Consider the following 26610-nt stretch of genomic DNA (forward strand, 5'->3'; position numbering starts at 1 on the left):
TATGAAAAGTGGATGTTTTCAGCTTTTATAAATGGAATCATGGTCAATAATATCATATTGACAAAAAAAGCACTGTTTCTGTAAAGTATGTCAATTAATTTAAAATGCATAATGTAGAATTAGTAATCACATAAGCAGTCACCTCCATCAAGTCAGTATTAAGTAGATGCACCTTTGGCTGCAGACATTTACGTTCAGCAGACACTTTTGTCTAAAACGATTTACAGTGGTGCCGACCAGCACGTCATGAGCAGTTTGGGGTTCAGTATCTTGCCCAAGGACACTTTGACATGCAGACCAGAAAAATGGAACCAGTGACCTTCTGATAAAAAGACACTGACTCTACCCCTGAGCAATAGCCGCCCCAGTCACAGCACTGAGTCTGTGTGGATAGGCCTCAAACAGGCCTGCTCATGTGGAAACTGCAATTTAACTCAGTGTGTCTTTGCAAAACTGCTCAAACATTGTCAGGTTGCACAGGGATCAGGCGTGAACAGCCCCTTTGACTCGGCCACTCCACAACAATCGTCTTGTTGTCTTTAACCATATCTGTGGAGCTTTCGCTGAATACTTCAGGTCATTGTCTTGCTGGAAGATAAATCTTCTCTCGGATCGTAGTTCTCTTGCAGACTGAATCAGGTTGTCCTCCCAGTGTTTTGCTGCAGTCATTTTACCTTCTACCTTTACAAGCCTTCCAGGGGCTGCTGCCGAGAAGCTTCTCCACAGCATGATACTGCCACCACCAGGCTTCTCGGTGTGTGTGAGGTGAAACATAGCGTCTAGTGTCTGATGAAAAAAAGATATCTGAATACACAAATTGACCGTAAAGGACAACACTTTTTCATACTGTTTTACTTTTATATTTGGCGGACCCTGCCACCTTTCTAGCTTCAAACAGTGTTCTGGGACCTTATTTTTCTCTGAGAACAAACAGCTTGTTTATTCAGCCATGAAAAAAAAAAAGTAATGCTTTATCAATCAACAAGATAAGATCACATGTGTGTATCCCCAGGGGACTGAACGGTGTCACAGCAGCACAAGAGACAGCAGGTTAAATCCCACAAGATCAAAAAGAAACACAGAGCAAAGGACAAAAAACATTTTGTGGGTCACACAATAAACAAAAAGGTAGTCAAAGCTAAACACATGTGCAGGAAATTATGCCTGTAATGTGCTTTATGTGGATTTATGCGACATAATAATGATAAACCCTTATCAAAAGAGAAAGTAAAGATCTATGATTGTGTAACATATGCATGGGTACCGCCAGTAGATGCATGCAATGGGTATCATCTACAGGACCATCTCTATAGCAGTACTAACTCTCAGCCAAACGGTGGCAGTATAGTAACAAAAATATGTAAAGTGATGCAAACAGAGGGACATGAATTTCACTGAGGTTTGTGATGAAGAAAAGATGCTGTTTGTTGTTGGACTCTCACACTCTTTCACGTATCACACACAAGACCCACTTTAGATTAAAAGTCCCTATCTATTGCAGGTTATGTCTCAGGTGCCTCCTCTGTGGACACATATGATTATAACTTTATTTGAGTTTATTAGGGCTGAACATAAATCAGCCCTGTTAAGGAAACCTATGGGTCCAAGACAGCTTTGAACATACTGTGTGATATTGTGATCTCAGGATTATGGAGCGTCATCAGATTTTTTTTATGACTAAGAGTTTGGGTTAAACCTTCTGAAAGATGGGACGGACACTGCTATTTTGTTTGTTTGTTTGTTTTTTGGGTCAAATATTTAATGCTCAATTTGTCAGAAGCTTACTTACCACACAAAAACGTCTTCCACAAGGTTTTACTGTGCTGTGGATCTAACTACTCCTGGCCTCAGTGCTCTGACTCTGCTGTCCGTCACTGAAGAGGCAAACAGCCGGTCAGCGTCTGAAGAGTGACCGTCTGGCCGTCTTAGATCTGCTCTAGCCTGTTGCCTACAGTATACTGCTGGAGGCAACCACTTCATGTCACTGGTGTGTGTATGTGTGTATGTGTGTACCTGTTAAACCAGAACGCATAAACAAGTCTACAGGAAGTTTGGGGGATTTTCATCCTGTGGTGTTTACTGCTTCGGGGGCAGAGAGCCATGGTTGGGCCTGCATGGATGAAAAATCTGTTTAATCGTCCAATTGTAAACACATTACAACAGCACTCAGATCTCTTCCTGGACTCCCAGCATTCTTCATGGTTTTGGGCCCCTCTGTACATTTGCAACCTGTTCTCTGACAATCAATTCAGACCTCTGGTGGTGGTAACTGGACCTACATTAGGATCCAGCTCAAGGGCTCATTGTTATATGTTCGTGGTTGTTTTTTTCTTGAAAAGGTTCCCATTGAATCGACACATTAATTGAGTACATTGGATATATTGCATTCAACCCTACATGCTCCATGCTGTGTGCATTGTAAAATAAAGACTATAAAGTTAACTAGTAATAACTAGTAATATCAAATTGACTTGTCTGCCTGTATGTGTGGGTTGCCCTGAAGGTGGGCAGTGAGAGTTTCTATTTTTTGAATTTAAGTTTTAAATTACCATAAAATAACAAGAGGGTTAAATGACATGCTATCTTCTTTAATCTGACGGGTTTTGATCTGGTGGTGATGTTAAACTCTGTTTCCGATTGTGTGCCAGCTACTGACCTTAGCCAGCACCACTGGGTGTCCTTATAATAACAATACTATTACCAGCAATGGCCGATGGTTTATGAGTTTATTGTATTTTTAGCACTCTAATATTATTTCATTATGTCAGACAGTCATGAATTTGATGTCAAGTTCTAGCAGTGAGGATATAAGGTCAGGTAACCATTTAGGCCAGGATCATAATGTACATAAAATTGTCATGGTTGTAATATATACTGAACATTTTTAAATCCTTATAATAACTATCATAACCACATTATAATGTGATTGTAATTTACTGGATCTTCCATTGTGGACTTCAAGTAAAGTGATGTAATCACTGTGTTGTAGGCGGATGTAATACATCACAAGCTGGTTATAAGTCACTGTAAGTGATTATTGTCTGCTTAAATGTGGAGAACAGCACACCAAATGCTGTTTAGAAAGCATTACTGACATTGGTGTGTTAATGAGTTATGATTACTGTTATACATAATTATGAACATTCATGAGTCAAAAACTATGATAACACAGCGCTGTAGGTGCATTACAACATATGTATGGTATGATCATAAGCCGTTATAATACATTACAGACATCATAGAAAAAGAATGCAGCTGACCCATTTAAAACTAGGAAGTAATCGCACATATGTGAGACGAGGGAGCAGTGTATTGTGGGTGTCGGGGATTACAACAAATGAACAGTGATAACTACATCATTTTTCTCTGTGTGGGAGCTTCTTAACCTCGCACATGTTTACAAATGACTAATGACTACTTTTAGTTTTACAGGACACCGTGGGATGTGCTGGTGTGTGTGCTCACACCCAGACAGTGTGTTTGAATGGAGCAGCTCAGAGCCGAGCTCTACCTGTAGCCACACGCCTCATCTGCTCACTTAATCCAGCCCCTTCACTGGCTCTCAGGAATGCATGAAAGGTGTGTGTAGGTGTGGGTGTGGATGTGTGTGTGTGTGTGTGGGTGGCTCAGCGTGAATGCATGTGCACGCGTCTCAGCCATGACCTTGTCCACAGGTGGGACAGCTCAGAGGTAGACCGGTGCTCCTTCGATATCTCAGGAATGAGGAAATGTTTACATTGTCACGCTGTGGAGTGCTGTTTACAATCTGACCTGCACACACACACACACACACACACACACACACACACACACACACACACTCACACACACACACACACACACACACACACACACATACACATAGAGATCATAAATCACATCTCCGCTGAAAGAGTGAACCCTGGGCCTGCTTCTTGTCTAACTTAATTACTCATGTCTGGGCTCATGTTGACACACTCACACTCATCTATCACAGATTGCGTGATTAGAATGAATCGGGGTGTTTGGGAAGAGGGACTGTTCCATGTGAGGAGTGTTTACTTTCACACACAACTACATAATGTTTACACAAACCCACATAGGGAATGGATCAGTTTGAAAGTTGACAGACCCCCTTTGAGTGCCTGAACAATGTGCACAGTTTATGATCTACAACAAAATAAGTGAATGGAAGGTCGCTGAAGGACATCGGACAGTTTAGGGGTCCCTAGAATGAAGGACTCTTACAAACTTTGGCGTTTGAGTGCTGCGATGTCCTTGTGATTGTTCTCATTGTCACCTTTTACAACTGTTTAAAGTGCCAGTTGTCAAACCAAGGCTAAATGTGATACCATCACAGGCCCTTCTATATGTTTAAAACATCGTAAATAAGAACGACTGATTTTCACTTAGAGGTAATTTGATTAGAATTATTGTAAACTGAAAACAATTAAATAAACCTTCCAATTCTTGGATTCCCTTTAAATCTTTAATGTACAAATCCTGTTGCTACAGGTTTACACACAGACCTGCATTCGGTTGGCTAACCATTGCTAACTAGCTATTTACTTATAACTGACATAAGGTTAAATTATCATAGGGATATAACTATTTTTGTAGTCTTTTTGTTTCAACTAGATTTTAGATTATCACAGACAATTAAATGATACCTAGATGTTTTTGTTCAACAAGACAATCTTCACAAATGAACACAACTTTGTTGATTTTTGAAGCCAGAAGTAAAAAGAGCCTCACGTAAGGCTGTAAACGAACTACACCGCGGTCACTTCACAGACTTCACTGGTTGGCACCACTAAACGTCTACAAGACGCACTGTACCATGAAGTGATCAATATACAAGTTAGTATCAGACTGACGGTAAACAAGTACAAGTGCTGGATGAGTCTGCATGTTTGACATGAAAACAGTCTCAGGAGCTTCACTCAGCCACTTGTCAGCAGCTGCCTTTCCAAGGACTGGTAAACACTTCATAATTCAAGTGTGGATTATTTTTTACGCTGTAAATTAAATGTGAAACTCCCTAATGCTTGTGTTAACCACCGATTCAAAGAACCCACTGACTTCAAGATGAGGAAACCAGTAGTGCAGAAATGCTAACTCATTTCTGGTTTTTAGGTCTCTTAGCTGGGGCACTCTTGGGTTTATGTTTCCAGCCACCAAACAAATGTAAACCATATATTTAATTTCCAATTGACTCTGTTTTAGTGTCCATAAAGTCTTGAGAAACGCTCGGGTCTTTAGCTCGCTATAGGTCCTCACTAGCTAGTGAAGTCTTCTTTCAGCCATGTGGTGCTGGATTGGTACTGTGTAAGTGTAGTGGGTTTAACAGAGGTTCTTTTTGGCTAGAAACATCTGCCTGCCGTGGCTGATGGTTGATAAGAAATGTTTGACTCAACCAACAGTAGGCTAGTGGGCTACATGTACCAAATCCAAAACTAGCTAGCTAGCTAAAGGAGGAAAAAGCTCAGTGGCAGTGAGTTTGCAACTGTGAAAGACGTTTTTCACACAATATGAAGTCAAAGAAATGTGCATTATTGTTATTGTTATCATATCTTGTGTCTTTTTATGATATTTTTTTCTTACAGGACAAGGTAAAGATGGCAGTCCTATGTGTGTTTTTCTTTAAACAAAGTTTAAAAACTTCTTTACTGCTGGGCTCTGTTTCATTCGCAGTGGGTCAGAATCCCACACAGATTAAAACATGTAGTGTAAAATTGTTGTTTCCTTGTTATGATGTAAACTCCTCTGCCTCCTGTGTTTCTTTTGTCATCCGCGCCTTTCCCTTTTTCTGCACTATTATCTTAAATCTTCCCCTTTACTTTCTCTTTTCATCCTCCTCTCTGAAAAACGCTCTTGCTTTCAGGTCTCCATGACATTTCAGAGTTTTTGTCAGAGATTTAGGTCAGCGATTGTCCCACACCAGATTCTTTAGATATCCACACCTGAGCACACAAAGTAGTGAGATCACCACAGCACTCAAAGCTGACAATGGACTGTTTGTACTATCACAACATAAAGCTGGATTACACGTTTGGTAACACGCAGTAGCTCTAATAAATAGCTGCTGACTTTCCTGTACAAAGTACAAAGCAACTTCTGAAATACAGTGAATACACTGAGGACAAAGGTCATCATTGTTCATAGACTATACTCTAGAATTAATCTTCCAAACCCAGTGGTTAACTCCACTACACAAAATGTAGAACAACTGAGGAAGTTCACTGTAATTAATAATTTTGCATTTTGAGGTAGCACTCCTTAAAGGGTCTTTAAGCAATATTTTTATAATAACAACAACAGATCGCATGACCACTTGTACGTGAGAGGGCTCGCTTATAGTGATGAATCAAGAAAAACGTATCAACCGACTCTGTAATATTACACTCGGCTCAATTCTACAGAGCATAGCGACTTTCAGCTAATTGTTGTTGTACTGTCTTGGTTGACTTCACTATTCTCATCAGGCAAAGTTAGCAACAAGCTGGTACATAGTTGACTACTACCAGCCTATGAGTCAGCTGTGTCCAACCGGGAGATGGAGATGAAAGCAGTGAAAAGGAGAGTGAATAAGAAACTGTACAACAAATTTGTTATTACCCCAGTAGATTTATCTGATGGATATAACTTTCTTTCTTTCTTTCTGTAACTAATCTGAACATATTAAAACATTTCCCAAAGTGGAATTAGGAAGTGAATCACATGCCTGCATTTTTTGTGTATCATAATCCTGTATTGATGTGATACGTTCATATTTGAATGTTTTTTCACCGCTGCTACATTTACTATTTTCTTGGAGGTTGTCAATTTGCTTTAATGGCACAATATGTATAAATTATAGTTGAAATCAATAAAATAATTAACTAAAGAGTCAGAGATATGTACTGAAGTTAGCCGTAGCCCATCCCATTCCAAAGCTCCTGTGTAGACCCCAGCACTCTTTTGTTGCTCTGAGCTCCCAGTCCAGATCACTAGTTATACAGCTTACCAAGCTAATTAGCCAGCGGCAGCTATAGCTAGCAGCAGTTAGCTGTTAGTCTGGTGATATGCTGTCCCCTACTTGTTGTCAGCCTACTTGTGGACAATTCGTATATATTGCACCTTTGAGTTGAGCATAGATAGAGCATAGATTGTATTTGTAAATATCTGTTTAAAGTCATGTTGATAACATTTTGATTTATACATTTTATCTAAATAATGGGTGAATTATCTTTTTTCCTTAAAAACATGATTACGATTGCAAAGGAATCATTCTAAACATTTTGTTGGCTCCAATATTACGGTTTTGTTAATCTCTGTGTAAGAATTCTGACGGTTGCTTCTAGTTCCTAACAAGGTTTGTGGGCCAATCGTATACCAGTGATGGTATCTTGTGGTAGGCCTGTCTGTGTGTCCTCAGAGATCAGGGGTCTTGGTAGTTTCCAGTTTGTGGGGAATGCTACTGCTTAGCTAGTGTTAGCAGTGTTGACATTAGCAAGTGTTAACATTAGCCAGCAACCGCTTGCAAATTGTTAGTTAGAATCATTAACATTTGCAGGTTAGTGTTAGCAGTATTAGCAAGTGCAACAAACTGGCAGCCACTTGAGGGGGAAGATAAATAGAACGACAGCGGTGTCTCGCCATGAATGCAATGGAGGGGGGAGAGAGAAAGCCACATTTAGTGGCTCAATGTTGTCAATAATAGCTTTTAAAATCATCAATACAGTGTTTCCTTTCTTTTTGAATATGGCAGCAGAAAAGGTGCAACAACACGGGAGTAATACTGCTGTATAGAGCATAGAGCATCTATATGTAACAGTGTGCCTTCACACAGCCACATTTGATACGGTACAGAAACTGTTCAGGAGACAACCCTCGCTCTGTCCTGACATGTGGCTCGGTCCTGACACAGGCACGCTGTGACAGGAAATGGTCACCTATCAATAAAGATGTGAAAGAACAACCAAAAGCTGGCGGATATGTGAACATGTGTGACCTCATGTTTAGAGACCTTCACATCCCTGCAGGGTTTGACCGGGACGGGCCCTCGGTGAACTGACACAGCGAATCGGTCAGTGTCACCACTTCAAAGAGGCGCTGCATGTGTGAGTGTGTGAGTGTGTGTGTGTGTGTGTGTGTGTGTGTGTGTGTGTGTGTGTGTGTGTGTGTGTGTGTGCGCGTGTGCGTGTTGTCTTTTTGTTGACCCTCAGAGGAGCATATGGCAGCCAACACAAAGCCTCAGCCCGTCTCCTATCAATGCAGATACTGCCTCACTCCTCCTCTCAGAGGTGAACAACAGGACACTCGGGCATGCACGAATGAGCACGCACACACACACACACACACACACACACACGGCTCCAGACCCACCACCCCTTTTTATTTACAGCCCCCTCCTCTTGCTGCCCATCCTTTCATTTTCAGATCAGGTCCTTTCACTCAGAGCAGGCGGCAGCTGGAGGAGACAGCAGGACTGAGGGCACTAGTGCTGTGCCACACATTAACTACTAGTTACCCCACACTAACACACACTCACATATATAGGAAGAAGGGATAAAGTGAGCATTTACCTTCACCATAACACCTATTATGTGATTTATGAAAGCCTGTGCTGTCTTTGGATGCATCTTGATGAAGAAACAAAAGCTTTAATTCTGGAGAAACACCAGGCGGGACTGAGGGAGGGTGTCTTAAACTGCTACTTGTATGATCTTTATGAAAAGCCTTAAGCGATGACGGATATGCACAACCTACATTTTGTGTTTTTGCAGCTGCAGGGTATGGATATGTGGCTGCAGGTCTGACTGTCCCTCTGACAGCTGACACTTCCCCCCCTGTGGGTGGGCAATCTATGTGTGTGCAGGTTTTTACTGCAGTATCTGGTCATATAATAAAACACAACATTTCCTGGAAAGGTATTTAATAACATTTACCAGCTATCAATAACTGTTGTTTTGGGGGAATAGCAGCATATTATGATAAGGGATCATTTTCAATACAGTTTGTTGTAATTATTGTGATCATTTGTAAATCATTTCTTAAGAAATGTAGAACACATTACTTGGTAATCACCACCCAGTTACCATGCTACTTGCACACCTGTGATATAAAGTGAAGTTTTGAAAATAAAATCTATAGACATTTACATGAAGATGAAGTCACTCATTAATACAAAAAAAAACTGGAGGTGTAAGTAGGTAAAAAATAATCCTTGTATTCGCTGTTACTGATGTTGTAAATAAAATATAATGTGTGAAAGTAAACCTTGACCATGACCTTACAGATTTCTTCCTTGGAAGAAGCCTTGAAGATAAAAAAAAACATAGTTTCAGGGAGAATCCAGATGAGCTGAGGTGATTGCCATCACAAGCTCTGCCTGCCTCCACACGTCCCAACCACAGCTGATCGGTGTCTTTCTCTATCCTTGGGACACAAGTGTATGTGCTCAAAACATATAGATTCCCTTTACAGTATTTATAGCCTTAAGCAGCGCCGACTGAAACGGTACAAAGGTAAAAGCCCAACATGAGTCACGGCCAGCGCTGCGGTTTCAGCCATGTTCAGATCAGTGCTGGAAACCAAAACAAAGACTAAACACTATCAGAGGTGTTCTTCTGTGAGCTCATGGTTGCTTAGATGACTCACCTGCTAGCCACTACTGTGCATTAGTGTGTGGTACGCAAAGATGAAAACAAGCAACAAGCCGTGTAGGCCAGCTAAGAAGAGTGACGCATCCGAAAAAGTCTGTAAATCTATTTCTTTTTCCGGATTTTGGATATTTATGAAACGTTTTGCGCGCCCAAATCTGTCAGGATGCTTTTCATTGGTCTCCATGATCAGCCGAGGAGTCGAACGGTCACTGCAGCTCTGCCTTCTTCAGCATACAACTACAGACGATGGGATTTAGAAAGAGAGCGTTTCTCAAATATATGAGTGTGCACATGCTTTTTGTGCTTTGCTGGGCCCTGACTTAAGTTAGGATGTGGCGCGGCTCTCTTTTTCATCTTTAGTTAAATGTCATAATGTGATAAAATACTTATCTCGAATCCTAAGATAAAGAGAACATCAGTGTGAGTAGCAATCCAAAACCCAGAGACCTAAAGAGTTAGTGTATAAGCACTGTTAAAGCAGCAGATCGTCACAGTGGAGATGCTGAAACCAGCCAAAGGAGACTTTTTCCTACTTCACTGTTCAGTTGACTCATTTTCTGTCTTGCCACTGGTGCTGATGTACTCCAATGATTTCCGGTGCGTAATGCTAGTTAAGTGCAGAAGTGGAGCGAGATCCATGTGTTAACTCATGTGGTATGTCCACTCACGCCTGGGTGGGTGTAATCAAGACGCCCTCTTTGTTTTGGCCGTCAGGTGTGTGACGAGCGGGGGTGGGGGGGACACAATTCTTCCAGGTGAAGGCATGCGAGCCGTTTGACTTGTTTTGTCGCTGCTGCCACACACGCAGTGAGTCAGAGCCACTTAACATCTATTCAGGTGCAATTTGAAACCCGAGCAAGGCTTTCTCTGGATTGTTGTGGTTTGGGTCTTGTCACCGGATGACAGATGCCACAAATTACCCCCAAGTCTCTGAAAAATGAGATCCGTTTACCCTGAAAACACGGGCGACACTCGATATGTGACTCACTTGTGTGTAGGGGAACTAGCACCCAAATCTGACCTCACTTTCTGGCCAACTTAACTGTGAGCGCTAAAAGAAGAAAAGCACCTTACAGGCGCAGTCACAGAGACACATGCAGTCAGTGTGCGCACAGGAGGGTGGAGTCGGAAGAGTGGGGCTTTTTTTTTTTTTTTCCTCGCCAGAGGGGATCACCTTTTGACTTGATGCGCAAGGAAGGAATCCAGGGTGAGGTTTTCGAGGGAATTACGCGGCGTCAGACCGCAACGAAATGTGTTCACGCCAATTTCTGGTTTGGAATCGCATCCGATTCTAATTTCTAGGTGGTCTGACTTTCATTTGGGAGCATCCAGACACAGAGTTGAGTTTCTGTGCAGGCATGGAGCGCACCGCACTGGCCCGTCCGCGCGTCCAGCCCTCGCCTCGGGCGGCGCGTAAAAGCGAGTGGCTCCGGAGCGCCCTGGCCCACCATCACTGTCCTGACCCCGGAGCGGAGAACGAAGTCGTCGTCCTGGCCACCGGGATAGACCAGTACTTGCAGGAGGTCTTCCACCACCTCACCTACTCCAACAGGAACGACACGATGTCGGCGGAGGATTTCTCTGCGCTGTGCTCCGTGCTGGGACTCACAGAGAAAAGGAAGAGGGCGATCAAAGGAGGAACTGGAGATGGTCAGAACGATGAGGAGGATGAAGAGTTTGGGGATGTATGTTCTGGGCTGCCCGGCCAGATCTCCTTTAAAGACTTCCACTCGCGGCTCTGCGGGTATTTCCGTGTGCGCAGCGCGCGTCGAGGCGCCGGGGAGTGCGCCGGGCGCCTGCCCGTCACTGAGGACACCGAGCTGGTGGAGCGGCAGATCCGGGTCCGGTGGCCGCGAGTCAGGCGGAGGAAATGTGTGAGTTTTGATCTGACGAGGGATCAGAGTGGAGCCGGAAACAGATCAATCAAAGCTCGAGCCGCAGAAGAACGCGAGCCAGGTACTGTGACAGCCAGGTGACTGTTCCTTGTGTCATTACATGTGATGTCCCCTGTATTCAAGTGTCCCCTTTTATTACTGTTGCACCAACGTCAGCTTAATGCACTCTATAGGAACATATTCAACAATATCTGTATTCATCTAAACATAGTTGCGCACACAATCAGAATGTACTGAATAGAGATACACAGAGCTGTGGTGATTCTCTAAAGACAGCAGGGAAGTTGGCACCTAAGCACCATCTGTCCTCTCATTCCCCTACAGTCAGTGCCGAGGGTCAGTGTGAAGTACTCAGACAGTACAGAGAGCAAAAGTACCAGTTCAAGAGTGTAAAAATACTCCATGACAAGGAATAGTCCTGCTTTCAAGACTAAAAGTCCAGAGGTATTATCAGCGAAATGCACTTAATATCAAAGTAAAGGTAAGGCTGCCCACTCAACCCCCCGAGACTGATGTATTATCATACTGTATATGACATTATTATATTGTTATGGTATTTTCACCTCACAGAAATGCAGTTTAGTCCGGTGGTTCCCAGCAAAAACAGTTCTGATCAGGATTTTTTCAGGCTTTTCTCTGGTCCGGAGGGGAGAGGTCCTCCCCTCACGCCCTGATCAGTTAATTCAATTGAACCATATAGGAGCCTCAGAGGGGATTATAATAAGCATCAGCAATGTTTTATTTAATGTGAATCCTTAATGTGTTATGTGACTATTAGAGGATACATGTAGTGGAGTAAAAGTACATAGCATATTGCATGAAAAAACTCAAAGTACACGTACCTCTTAACGTACTTGAGTAACTGTAAAAAAAAGTACCTTTCCACTACTTTCAGTGGAGGCAATAAGTGGCAATACCACACTGGACAAACTGCCTAAGGGTAAATTAAAGGTCCAGTGTAGGATGAAGTGGGATGTTGCTAAAGAATCTCGCATCGCCCTGATTCTCCCTGCAAAAAGCCTGCGGTGAACACAAGTGTGGGACACTAACACCAGCTGGTGTTTATGGATGAGCAGCACTTCACTGCAGAGTAAATGCACTCGCCAGAATTAAAAAGGTAGTGGCTCTGCAGGAACGACACTCCGCTCACCTGACTGAAACGTCACCACCACCAGGCATCTTGTTACACTATAATACACACACTTCACTATAAACTGATCAACCTACGTGTTGTAAAGTTAGAGTTGGAGTAGCTTGTAACTAAAATCTGGAGTCTCGTTTAGCCACTCATAGCCACTTTAAGACATGTAAACGCTTTATAACTCAAACGTGGAGTGTCTGATGTTGATATTTTATGTGATGGAACCAAAAAATTAAAATCTCTTAAGCTCATGTATTTATTTAACCGTAATTCAAAAAACCTGCTGACCTGCAGGTTGCAGGTCTTGGACTTGCTGCATTCTAGTTCAACCACCTCCTTACACTAAAAAACGTGAAAGGCCGTCTCTAGAGTCAGCGTTTGGTTTGTCCATTGTGTGCTACTGTAGAAACATGAATGTACAACATGCTGGACTACATGGAGGAGGACCTGCTCACTCTGTAGATAAGCTAGTTCCAAGGTAACGAATGCACAGCGATTCTTAGTTTCAGGTGATTGTACACGTATGAAGACATACTTGTGAATGTTTTCCATTTCTGCCAATAGATCCTCCTAAATCCTTCATACTGAACCTTTAAGTAAAAGTATGTTTGAGTTGGCCTCAGTGTTGCATGTGATGCTGTTGGATTTTTATAGTTAATGTCAGTGTGTAAGCTGCATTTTACTGTTTTACTGTAGCAGCTGGTACAGGTGGAGATCACTTTAGTTTATCAGATGTATAAGCTTGTGATATGTTGTGTATGAAATGTCTTCATTTGTATAGTAACTGGTACCTATTGTGTTGTATATGTGTAAAGTAGAATAAAGTGGAAATACACAAAGAAGGTACATGTACCTCAAATTCACAGTACAGTTCTTGAGTACATTTCCCTGAAGATGCAGTTTAAACAGTGTGAAACTTTAATCCCTTGTGAAGGCAGAGGCACTGGTCAGAGAATTGATTCAGATTTTAATAAAAATATTGTTAAGTGTCTCCGTAGTTAGATGAATTTTTTACCAAGATTAAAAGGAGCCATGAATCCTCGGAATGAGCAGGACTATAGTTTCTCTTTTACCACAACTTCAACAGTTTTCTTCTTCTCCTCCAGATGAGGTAGCAGCTCTGAGGGAGCTGGTGGAGGACCTCCGCTCGGCGCTGCAGGGGAGCGACGCTCGCTGCCTGGCCCTGGAGGTGGCCCTCCGGCGGGAGCGGAGCCGCACCGTCCCCCCCCCGCCCGGCTTCAGCTCCACAGTTCCCACTCAACCCACGACCTCCATCACCCTCAGACAGGGAAAACTGGTGCCAACCCTGAGAATTAAAGGACACAGCAGCGTCGCCGGGGGAGAAGGGACGAGGAGGGCGGCGAGGAGGCGGGACATCAGGGACCCCCTTCTGAGGGAGCTGAAGCTGATCCGCTCCTCACGGGACGGGCAGCTGGAGGAGGCCATCAAATACAATGAGTGTCTGGAGGAGGAGCTGCGGTGGGCGTACCAGGAAGTGCGCAAGCTCCAGGGGGTGGAGTCTGCGCTGAGGAAGGAGAACACCCACATCAGGTTGGAGTTTTTCAAAGGGACGATATGTAGGATATGGCCAGATTCTAGCTGAAGTCGGTATAATAAGTATCAGGATGATGTGATAGGACTGTACCTGACTCGGGTTTTTATCAGTCGAAACACATGCCGTCAGTTAGATTTCGTGGCAGCCAATATAAAAGGATATTTATGGTTCCTTGTTTATATAATCCCTCATTGAAATGTTACCATATCAATAATCTTGGATTTGCTCCATCAGGAGGCGGGCAGAGGAGGCCAGGGAGGCTCTGAGCTTGGGACTTCAGAGGGTTCGGAAGATCCAGGAGCAGGCTCAGTCGGTGCCACAGCTCCAGTCCAGGATCGCCCAGCTGGAGACAGAACTGCAGCAGTACAGGTACGAACGGCGCGTGTGGTCGCGAGTGATTGCATGGGCATGTTCGCGCATCCATTTACACATCATTTGCCTGTGCGCTCTGCCGATTTGTAATTCAATGAACGCACCAAAGCCAACAGCTTAAGTTAGGCTCACTGCGAGTGAGTGCCGGGCCAAAGTAGATGGGTTAACTTCCAGCAGAAACCACAGCATTAATGTTCAACAAAGACTCTTTCTCTAAACCCCCCACAGGGACCAGGTTGTTGTCGGATTCATTTCGTTCGCACCCACAGTGCATCAGAGGAGGGTCAAACCTGCTCTCTCAAGAAACATTTGACATCTTTGTATCCGAAATGAATGAAATAATGTTTAAATTGAGTCGCTTGTGGTCATTTGGAGATTTGTTACATTTTAAATCCTCGCCTAAACGAATGCTAACCCTAAACCCCACAGTCAAAGCACCAGTTCTCATATCTTTTCATCTTATCTTCCCTACAAAACTATTCCTAGGAACCTATACTTGGTTTGTTTCTTCGCCTCAACAGTCAGCTCCTTGGTTTTGCTTTGGTTGAGCAGTAGATTGTTCTCTCAACTCAACCATCACAGGAAAATTACAGGAATACTACAGGCAGCAGTGTGTCTGTATGATCCTCACACTCTCTTCAATTACACATTGCTGCTTTTCACTTTGATCATGAGGCTGATGCCACTCAATAGAGAATATAAGCTGTGTACAATATACAGTAGTAGCAGCATCAGAGTCTGACAGACTAGACTGACTAGACCTTCTGCCCGTGCACTCTCCTCTCTGTGCATCGAGGGGATGGAGAGGCTAACCAGCGCGATGCTTTTTGACTCATCATCCCCCTTTAAATCACCCTCGTCTTGTAGCGATGAACCCTCAGAGAATCGTACTCCTCAGTCCCCCTCATCTCTACAGCTCAGTGAAGGCTTTACTGTTTTGCTGCAGCCTCGCTCGGAGACATACATGCCTTGTACTAAGATGCTGGCGTGGCTTTAGATGCAGGCAGTAGGTGGCATCCAGCAGTAAGTATGCAGTCGGGATGTATTCAATAAAAAGCTTTAGCCTGTGTTCGCGGATCGGAATAGGAAAGCTATCAATCTTCAGGGACAAGGCCAGGGACAAAACATAGCAAGTCCAATAACACACAGTATCGACTGATTGGAGGTATACTTGACGTACGCTCTTCACCTTTATCACCCTCAGGTCCCGCTGCACCTGCATCCCTGACCCCACCCATCAACAAACGTACCCAGTCACAGTAGAAGACACCTGTGGCAAGACAGGTGAGTAACTGGACATGTAATGAATCATGAGGCCTTTAGGAACCAGCAGTGTGTTCTTACCGAAAGGCCCGATCCCAATCATCCTCTAACATTTGTCACTAATCCTTTTGTGTGTTGATGTTTAGGGGCAGGATGTTGTGATTGCTGTTGGGTTTGAAGTGTAGGATGAGGTCTTTCTGGGGGACACTTCAAATCAAGGGTTATGAGAACTCCCGTTCTCAAAAAAGAGGGATAAATTTAAACATTGGAAGTGGAATTGAGGCAAAGTTTTCCCTCCAATGGTTCCCAACATTATGAAGCAGCTTTTGCTCCCATGTGGCATCTTTGTCACTGGATATTGATGTATTTCAAGCTTTGCAGCTGACCTATATCATGGCGAACATTTTGTCCTGTCGCAGCAGAGAAGAAAACACACGTGAAACCATCGTGAACTATGGCTCAGTTCAGTCGGTGTCCATATCGGGCCGACAGAACACTACTCATTCCATTTTTGAAAAACAAAATCGGATGCAAATGAACATCTCTCTGCCTGTCGTGTCTGCAGGTGCAGAGTGTCTGCAGAGGGCGGTGGAGGGGAGAGCTGCGTCTGATGAAGAGGAGGAGGACAGGGAGATGAGGGAGGAGGGACAATGCGGCCTGACGGAGGTGAAGAAGCATATCGGCCGACTGCACGGCTGTGGCAAAGGGTTCGCTTCCGTCTGACACGCACAACACCTCTGTTCACACGTCCGTCCACTGCAAAGACTGATCAGACGTGACTCTTTTTTTCTTTTTTTCTCCAGATGTCAGACGCATGCAGTCCACCAACCTCCCTCTCAGAGTGAGAAAAACGTTGTTGGCGCTTTAAAGGACAGCAGGGGGCGCTGCAGCTGGAAGGGACAAAACCAGGAGCGGCCAGAGGGAAGCAGGGGGTTTGAAAAGGAAAAGGTAGGAGAGACATGATTTCAGAAACTTAGTTAAAATGATTAGTTCAGTGAATTAAAGTGCAGACTAGAGTTTGGAGGTATGGAGGCATAATGTCAGATTTTATATCACCATTATTTATTTATTTAATATACAGGAGACCTATTCTTTTTCGTTGATTTTCCTTTCCTGCAGCGATTGCATCTCAAAAGCTAAAAAGGTCAGTAGTCTGCAACTACAGAAGCTCCTTCCTCCAACAGAAAACACTGCTGCTGAAACGCCTCGTCAGTAGTCTCACCTCTTATCGTGTAACTTTGTGACATCACACTACATCACCGTGTCACACAGTTGCATACAATGTAAGACTTGATTTCACACAGCTTCTCTGCTGTTGTAAGCAGTGCTGGGCCAGGCACCAATCAGAGGAGACTGGCTATTTGTTCTACCAGTCACAAAATAACACCTGAAAAAGGAGGAAAGTCTCCTTTAATGATGATGCATATCATGTTGAAATTAACTGGAAAACATCCAGTTAGACTGTTGCCCATAAAAAAAAGGAATGATATCTTTCTGTCCCCACAGCAGTTCTGATACAGAGAAATGGTTATTGAAATGATATTCATTATAATTCCCTTGATTATGTGTTATTTTCAACAGAAAACATTGGAATTGTACTTTAATTCCCTTGCACTGTATTTGAGACCTGATCAAGTCAAACAAGGAGGGTAGGAGAGCAGAGTATTTTTGAAAAAAAAAAAAAAATCTTAATTGTTGGGGCAACATCAGCCAGCTTTCTGCCTCTGTATAGAACTATCCTTCCACGGAAACTCCAGAAACTCAACTTTCTAGAAAATCCTAGGGAGTGATGTCCTCTGATCTATCTGCCATGTTCTAGAAACAGTGCAGGGACTTGAATCTGAATCAATCTGTTCCTCCTCCTGTTTTCCAGACACCTGACGAAGAGGAGGACAAGACGAGGCTGGAGGAGAAAGAAAAGACACGTCTGTCTCTGATGGAGGAGAAGCTGACGGACGCCCTCACACTGCTGCTGCAGCTACGCAACAAGGTGCACACACAGCACACACATCGGGAGCCTTCACCTCAGGCACACACACACCTCTTCAGTGCCATCTAGTGTTCATTCAGTCCTGGTTGGACACACACAGTTTTTATTGATAGCAGTGTAGGAGAGGGCTGATATGGATACAGGAAATATGTGATTTGAAATTTGAAATATGATATTTAGCCAGTTAGCAAGAGCAACAACAATGCTAACGGTATACTGTATCAACTAAAGGCTGCTACCGTGAATATAAACTGTACACCGACACAGTGACCAAGCTCTTTACTTTTAAAGTTTCAGTGTCATGTTATGTATGGCAAATAAACAAGTGATTTGAAAATGAAAAAAAGAATAAAAAGGAAATCATTAAAAATTGTTACACAGCCCCTTTATCAAGGCGATGCTGGCTAACTAGCCAGCTAGCAAGCTTGGTTGGTTTGTGAGCGCTAACACTGATAGCTTGAGTGACCACAAATAAAGTTGACCTGTCCTCCATAAAACTGAACAACTGAAAATAATAATATAATGGTTTTGATATATCTTATATTTTGTAACAGTGAAGACTTTGTGACTCCATACAGTTCCCCTTTAACTTAGCTTTTTTGGCTGGACAACAATGGTACATTGTGTTTTATAACTGTATGTGGAATATTTGTTAATGCTGTTTAATAAAACTTGGTCCATGTCTCTGTAGAACGTGTCCCGCAGGGCCCTGGAGAAGCTTGTGATGGACACTCTGCATGTGTGCAGTAGGAGTGGGGATGGTAAGTCACTCTACATCTTACCGATGTGCAGCTTTTCACGTGTTTAAGCGTCGCTCATCGCTGACAATGTCCGTGGTCCGTTACCAATTTCTCCATCCAGGTCCGTCTCAGGTCCTGCAGGTGGCCGACGCTCTCTGTGCCCGGCTGTCCTCCAGGGAACTCGTCGGAAGCGGCGGTGACGATGACGCAGGAGAGAGCAGAGAGAAACTCCTGGCTCCGTCTTCAGGGTGTCAGAGCAGCGTGAACCCTCTGCTCATCTCCTGTTAGCTGAGCTTCAGTACTGGTACTTATCCTTCAGTTTATCCTGTTTATCTTTGGCTTGTTTGCACCCATGTTTGTTTTCCACAATGTATCCCAGATTATGAAACTGGTTCAGTGTATTTAAAGATTAATTTTATTCACTTTATTCGATCTCTCTTTGTCCTTCTTTTCTAATTTAATTTTTAATAATTAAATGTTTTTATCCAACCTTGAGCTCCCGGTGTTAACATTTATTACAGAGAGCTCTGACATGATGAAACACAAGCTTGTGTTCTGGATCACTGTTGCAGGTCAGAGTTAGAGTTCACTTAATATTGCAACATTTTTCAGATATTGTGGTAAACGATACATCTCAGTATTCTGGTATCTCATCAAAAGCATTTTGTAAATGCTTGAACTGAGCAACAAAATTCAACATCACTGAATTTTTGACTCAGGTTACACAGTATTATGAAAAACAAAACATATTGACATTATTTTGACAGGATATGGGAATGAATTTTTATATGAGTGAAGAAAAAACTCATGATAATGCGTCTCGGCAGCACTACGGTGCTTCAATATGATGCTGCTCGTTACACATTATTATCATATTATATTGTATTTCATATTGCATTTCCAATAGTATTTCAATGAATTGTTCGCCCTATTTTAGATGAGTACCTTAATATTGATATTGTGACAATATTTGTAGGGATGACGATAGGTACTTTGACAAAATATTAACACAATGAGATCTTGGACAAGTAATGATCAGTTATGTGGCTATAATGATTAAGTGGGTAAACTCAACTATTAGAAGGTCACTGAGGTCAGGTCCCAGCTGAGAGACAGGAGACAGCAATTTTTTGAATGTCCGATTTGCCCCAATCGCTTTTTAACGGTAAAATGTGTTAAAAATTGTAAAAAAAAAAAATTATAATAATAATTTGCACCAAGAAATGTTTGCTGCTCTCCCAGATACGAATGTATGAACTTTTCAGGCAAGGGTCAATGAAGCAACTCTAAAAGACAGAACAGAATGTAAACGTGCAGATGTTCCCATTTGTAAAGTTCAACGTGAGCTCCGTCCCTGCCTCTGTCCAACAACATCTGTGCTGAGAAAGGACGAGCAGACTTGGTGCAATGATCCTGATAACAGACATGAACAGACAGCAAGGACAGAAGGAATGGTATGAAATAATATAATCCTTTATTTCCAGCAATTTACAAAGTCCTGCAGGGAGAAAGCCTTCCTCCAGCCTCACAGAGGGAGGGCTTTTACAAGAGGAACACACAGAGAACACAAAGATCTCAGCCCCAGTGAGACTGTACCATCTTGATGTGGATGCTGGCGGCCTGAGGATCAGTGCGGTTCCTTGTGGGTTCAGGGGCTCGAGGGTTCGAAGCACTGAGGTTAAGAAGGCAGTGGGTGGGTGAAGGGTTTTTAAAGGCCGGGTATTTTATACACGGGGAGAAACATCTGGAATCGGAAGGAGAAGTAACTCTGTGCATTTTGTCATGTTGCACTTTTTCTTTTCTGCTTTTCTTGTGTTTGCGGATTCAAATCTCACTCCTGCTGGTGTTTAGCTCAACTCCAGACCTTTTAGACGGCCCGTGCAACCGGCCCGTTGGAAATTTTCAGCCTCCAGCTTCCCAATTTTTGCCGATTTCAAGTGAACAAGCCCTCCTCTCCACTGCTGCATCATATAAACTCATTATTACATTACACATCATAATCAAATTACTGTACATCTTTTATTAATCCAAGCTAATTAAAGAGATGCTACTCTGTGGCGAAGCTAGCTCCTGATTGGTTACTCTCGAGTCGAGCTTGGCTCTGATAGGTTAAGGCCATTCTACGTCATGTAAGTATGCTTTCCCTGCGTGGGACAGGGTGTGTGCGCATGTGTGTGAGGTGTGTAAAGACTGGTATTAGGCACTGTGCTATTCGTTAGCCTCATCGCCCTCCTATTGCGGCATGCACCAAAAAAAAAAAAAAAAAAAGCTCTACTGGCCTTTTGCAGAAAAAAAAGGGGGGGGAAAAAAACATAAAAGAGGAGAAAAAAATGACATCAACACGGTGACAACGAAACGGAGCCAAAATGAAATGACAAAATAAACAACCTTATATATAGAATAAATATAGTATGTACAATTTGCTTTGTGTGCTTCTAAAAATAAATAGACAAAGCATTACTTGCCCCCTTATAGAAGTATTCACAACTTTCCATTGACACAGAGGCAGAACGCTGGCACCTGCTCAGTAAGAGAGTGGAGGATACAGACTGAAGGTGAACAGATGGAAGGATGCAAACGTTTACAACACCGTAGAAAAGAAGACAAGAAGAAACGTTCACCGTGGGTAGACATAACGCAGGTTTGAATCCAGAGGACACAGAGACGATACAGTTAGGAGAATCCCTGCAGTGCCCTCTGCTGTCCATGTTTGCAGATTTACAGTACTTTGTGCAGCGTGGAGAAGTTGCTTCATCTTTACAGTGGTTGCACGTTTGATTAAAATCCATGACACAAAACAATAATCGTGAAGAGTTAAAAAGATTAGGGAAAGGAGAAAAAGGAATAGAAAAAAAAAGAGATCACAATTTTGACATAATCAACACATTAAAAAGAAAGAAAAAAAATCAGTCAGACCAAAAAAAAAAATTAACAATCAATAATCAAGTTTTGCACATTCACACTTTGTGCCCTGCACATGCATTCTGCTGGCCCCTCTGAAACAGCACAGAAGTCTGACAAGTGCCAGATAAGTCAAGCATCACATGCAAGTCTCTCCTAAGACACTGGGCTTCGCCTCCGGGCCACGACTTCCTTTTGCATTCTCCTCTTCACCTGCAAGCCCTCAAAGAGACAGAGTCAGCTCAGGTCGGCTGAGTCTCAGAGTCAGGTGACGGACAGCTCTGTGCGTGTGTGTGTGTGTGTGTGTGTGTGTGTGTGTGTGTGTGTGTGTGTGCGCGCGGGTGCTTTGTTAGTCACATTTTGGGGACATAAATCTGTTAACACGCTCATTGTGGGGACTGCTTTCCTAATGGGGACAAAACGCAGGCCCCAATAAGGTTAATCATTAAACTTAAGAATGAAGTGTTGGTTTAAGGTAAGGATTATGTCAGGTTTAGCTGAAGGTCAGGGTTAGGGTCTGGCCAGGATTAGGGTAAAACTCCAGCAAATCAATGTAAGCCTATGTAATGTCCCCAAACACAACTGAATTTGTGTGTCCTCAGTAAGGTTAACTACATGACTAAAATTTTGCCCTTTGATTTAAATTTTGACTTTAACGCAAAATACAGAATCTGAAAACAAAAAAATGAACTCTGTTGGGGGATCTCCCTCAGTGCTCGCTCACACAGAAGCTTGTCAGTCACAACAGTGCTCCGAGTTTTGTTTCAACTTTCTATGTTCTGTGATTTAAACTTCCCCAAGCATTTTGTTCTCAAGATTGTAAATCATTTCATTCAATAAAGAGTTACCCACAAGGGAAAAAGAAAAGTTCTCTCAGCTAATGACAGCAGTCTTGTTAGCTTAGAGAACTCCTGGTTTCTCGTGGGCGATTCAACATGTGTATTTCTATAAACAGCTCCTGTCTCACAGCTGTCCACAAATTATATTCTGTGGAGCAATTCATCCTCGACAGAGGCAAATAAAAAGCAGATGGTGCGACACAGCTCATAAACACTTCCATTATGGATTCTCCTGGCAGGTCAGGATCACTGATCACAGTGATCACTGGGGTGAGGTGGTGTTCTATATGCTAGCGTGAGTGTGCGCTGGTGTGACTGGGCCCTCAGACAGCTGTAGGAGCTGTGCTGATCTGAACTTAAAGGCTACAGAATGACAACAAAATTCTAAAAAAGGTTTGCCTCAGGTTCCCGCAGCCAGTGTGATCTAACCGTCGAACCGTTTGAATTTCATTGGTCGGCCTTTCATTGATTCGGAGCTCCGGCAGACAAAACGTCCACTTTGTGGGAACCATATGTCAATCAAAGATCTATAGATATCACATATCCACACAGACAATCAGCAATCAGTACCTGTCATCTGTAAGCACATCCTGGCAAAAGCACCTCCGCACACTTTCACACTCTGTACCAATGTCGCTCAGTTGGACGAGCTCTGCAGGTTGTTCCCAGTGCGCTGCAGCACGTTGAGCCTCTTGTCACTTACTGTAAGCCTGACTTGGGTAACAACAACAACCAGCCTGCTCCAGTAGAGAGTTGGCAGGTGGTTTCAGACAGGGGGACTGGAGCTGTTCTCACTGGAACAGCTCGCTGCACATCAAGACCTCTCTGACCTCTCGGCATCCACCGAATAAAAGAGAAAGAAAAACAAACTAACAAAAACCCATCCTGAGCTGCAACAAACAGTGAGGTGTGTTTTTTTTGTTTTTATGCTGCCGTTTTCCACATACTGTTTCCCACTGTTTCTGTGCGTTTGCTCAAGCAAATAAGATTCTTAATTGGGAAGTTGCATAATGGCAGTTTTTAGTAGATTTGGCCCCAACAAGGAATTAGTGTAACCTCTGAGGAATAAAACACAGGCTGTTTTGTGAATGAACAAACAGTCCTCATTGACTTAAACCCCTAAATAGGCATTAATTATATGATTCTAAGAATTAAAGGTAAATCCATTCTGGATGTGAATGAGGGAAGCGTTTGTTGGACTGTGATCTGACTTCAGATCTGATATCGCTAATTCTTGAGCCCAGAACTGTAGGGCAGTGAGCGCAGGATTCACAATCCTGCTCCTGTTCTGACTCAAATTACGCCAATCAGCTGATGGGAGCAACACCAAAAGGGAATTTAGCTTGTTATGTTTGTGGTCCAGTCCCCTGTGGTCAAATTCTCCAACCCTGTTCCCTACCGTCACGAGGACAAAGTAAAACATAGAAGACCGAGCCCTGTGCACTCTACTAAATCAGAGAAGAGACACATTAGATTTGCATTTCATACAATATTCATTCTGTTAATGACATAGCACTTGGTGATTAAGCATTCTAGGGTTGCTCGTATATATTTTTTTGCTGTCTTTTGTTGCTTTCAAGTGTTAGAGCTTGATCTTTTAAAAACAGGAGGGCTAGCGTCCCCATTGAAAATAATGAGAACCGGCCCTGCACATAGAAGAGATATCGATTCATATCAAATGCATTATTTATCAACAACAATCATTGTCGATAGTCTAATAAAAGCAAAAGTAGTAGGACTCAGTTGTTAAGTGAAATCGAGCAGTAGTGTGGTCTGCGGGGAGGAGATCCATCAGGTTAGTTGGATGGCCGAGGTGGAGATATGTTTGTTTCCACTGGTTCTAAGGTGAAACGCAGATACTGTCCAGATTCTGGGCTGCTGCTGGGGTGCATCTGTGTCCTGATATCCTGAAGATCAAACTGCCCTGCAAGTGCACTATACCTTCGATCAGAGCCCTACGGGAGATTAGCCCTTTTAGCGTAGACGACGTCCACTTCCAGATATAGTTCAGGCATACGGGTGATATTCGTCACTGTCCGTGCGTGCGAGCGTACAGTTACAGCGACTGGTTTTTTTTTTGTTTTGTTTTGTTGTTTTTTTTGCGGTGTGCGTCCGTGTGTGCATTCAGTTGCCCGTGCTTGTGTCTCTGTCTCCGATGAACCAGCGCATGTGGAAGCAGAGGGCGAGGAAGCCGGTCCCCAGCAGGTCACCCAGGGCAGTCAGGTAGGGGATGGAGAAGTTGTCTGGATCCATGCCTCGGCCCCACATCCAGTGGACCATCCAGTCTGCCAGGTAGAGGAGGATTAGCACCTGGAGGAAGACAAAGCAGAGGCAAAGACATTTTTTTTTTTACTCTGCTTCTCTCAAAATGCAACTACAGGAAATCTGTGTGGACAGGTCAGTAACCCTGCATTGCAGTTCGTCCTGGAGCTCATGATCTTTTAATGACTAGAATTCAATACAACCTCATGAAACATACAGCCTTTGTGAACATGTAATGTAATATTTAATGTATTTTCCCATAAACTCGTCAAGCTGGAAGAAAGCATGGAAGCACTGAAGTCACCTTTTAGAGTCAGTTCAGGGAAAATAAAATGTAGCAGCAATGGATTTCACTTTTCCACTAATACAAGCTACTTGGGTAGTGACGCATCAGAGTCGATACCGATGCCCACGAGCAAGGACTCTGAGTGACGAGGCGCTGCGTGTTATGCCGTCTATGTGACCTGCTGCAACACTCCAGTGCAAAGCCTTGTTTGGATCCGCTTTGCCGTTAAACATACTGCATCACACAGTTAATACAAACTCAACACTTCCTGTTTGAGTGGACAGGAACTTGTTAATACTTAACAAGGCTTTTATTGTGAAACATTTGCGGGAAAACCGATTGACTCAAGGTTCCCACACACACTTAATATGTAGCTACAGCCGAGTCATGTGGGACAACTGTTGGTAAAATGTGGGTTTATCTGCCTGCTCCACTGTTTTGCTTAATATCAAATCGGTTAGAATTTTTTTTTTGTTTGTTTTTTTCTTGTTTTTTACATTTCTACTAGCTAAGTGACAGAACCAGCACGAGATGCTACACGGATACAAAGCGATACTGAAATGCATCTAAGTTATTTCTAACCTCCATCTGAATAACACACACCGTAAGAAACAGCTATCAAAATAAAGATAAGTGATGAAAAATGTTTTCACTGCATTATAGCTGAAATTCCAAATCAGGTCACAGAATCTGCTGCAGTACAGAATACACTGTGTAATTATGAAATGCAGCTTTGTAATTAAAACATTTTTCACCCATAATTATGGACGTGTAATCACCTGTTCTGAACTTCTATCATAAAGCAAGTCTTAATTATGGGATAAGGTCTCCAGTGATTTTCTACCTGGTGAATTCAGCGCACATCTGTAAGATGACACAAATGCAGTTCTACATTTTCACACTGCATTCATACACACAGTGCATCCATTTTAGTTTTCCAGATATTTCATGCTCCTCAGCAAAGAGAGTTTTTTTTTTTAAATGTGTGGTTTTGTAAGTGTGTGTGTGTGTGTGTGTGTGTGTGTGTGTGTGTGTGTGTGTGTACCTGTAGTAGTGCAGCAGCCAGGTAGAAGCTTATAAAGATGGGTGTCAGGGTGGTGTGTCCCCCCCTCAGGGAGTTGATGGTGTAGAGGAAGACAAGGTGACCAGGGGCAACCAAGAGGAAGAGCACACGGGCCGAACGGGAGTTCACCGCTGGAAGAGAGAGAGGAACTACTTTTAAAGCTGTCAAATATATCCAAAAAAAACACTACGGATAGTCTTTTGGGACGGACGTTGGAACTAAAATGTGGGACACGGGCGGACCTCCACCAAACCCAGTGACAAGCCGTCATGGAAAAATCTATTTTCATGAGATAAAAGCGTGGAACGTTCCACAGCCCCCCAGCAACTTACAGGAGCCGAAGAAGGAGGTGCAGGGTGTGGGGCACTTCCTGGGGGTGGGGTTGGGATCCCCCATGGGTAAACCGTTCATGTGCAGATAGGTGGAAATTCGACTGGCCTGAACTGCGACCAGGTTACCTCCGACTCCTGATACACACACACACACACATACGCAGGGTGGAAACAGAACAAAAAACAGCTCAATATTAATGTGAATATTTTCCATTTTAAATAAAACGTGAATTTGTTCTGGCATCATGGAGACAGAGGGTTTATCACCCAGTACCAGCAATATGCCAGCTCCATCTGTCGATTTTGAAGGCTCGTCATATTTGCACATTCGTCTGTTTTTAAACC

At 43.2% G+C, this 26610-nt stretch overlaps 2 protein-coding genes across 4 annotated transcripts in view; one reads left to right on the forward strand and one right to left on the reverse strand.

Annotated features, from left to right (window-relative positions):
• The first annotated feature begins 10222 nt into the window (after positions 1 to 10222).
• On the forward strand, positions 10223 to 19077 carry si:ch211-112f3.4 (EF-hand and coiled-coil domain-containing protein 1). The gene is made up of 9 exons (XM_037101471.1): positions 10223 to 11582; positions 13769 to 14213; positions 14452 to 14586; positions 15794 to 15873; positions 16418 to 16559; positions 16656 to 16800; positions 17726 to 17842; positions 18534 to 18603; positions 18704 to 19077. The coding sequence occupies exons 1-9, from the start codon at positions 10985 to 10987 to the stop codon at positions 18868 to 18870; spliced, it is 1899 nt and encodes a 632-aa protein (XP_036957366.1). The 5' UTR covers positions 10223 to 10984; the 3' UTR covers positions 18871 to 19077.
• A 962-nt stretch (positions 19078 to 20039) lies between these two features.
• slc41a1 (solute carrier family 41 member 1) overlaps positions 20040 to 26610 on the reverse strand; it is a 42655-nt gene continuing 36084 nt past the window's right edge. For 2 of the 3 annotated variants that reach the window (XM_037101477.1, XM_037101476.1), the window contains 3 exons: positions 26266 to 26400; positions 25916 to 26064; positions 24447 to 24632 (listed from right to left, as the gene is read on the reverse strand). In XM_037101477.1, coding sequence (XP_036957372.1) covers positions 24447 to 24632; positions 25916 to 26064; positions 26266 to 26400 — 470 coding nt within the window. Of the gene's footprint in view, positions 24633 to 25915; positions 26065 to 26265; positions 26401 to 26610 lie in introns of all 3 variants that reach the window. The other variant, XM_037101478.1, reaches the window with a different exon arrangement.

This window comes from Acanthopagrus latus, chromosome 6 (genome assembly GCF_904848185.1).
Source record: "Acanthopagrus latus isolate v.2019 chromosome 6, fAcaLat1.1, whole genome shotgun sequence".
Taxonomy (NCBI): Eukaryota; Metazoa; Chordata; class Actinopteri; order Spariformes; family Sparidae; genus Acanthopagrus; species Acanthopagrus latus.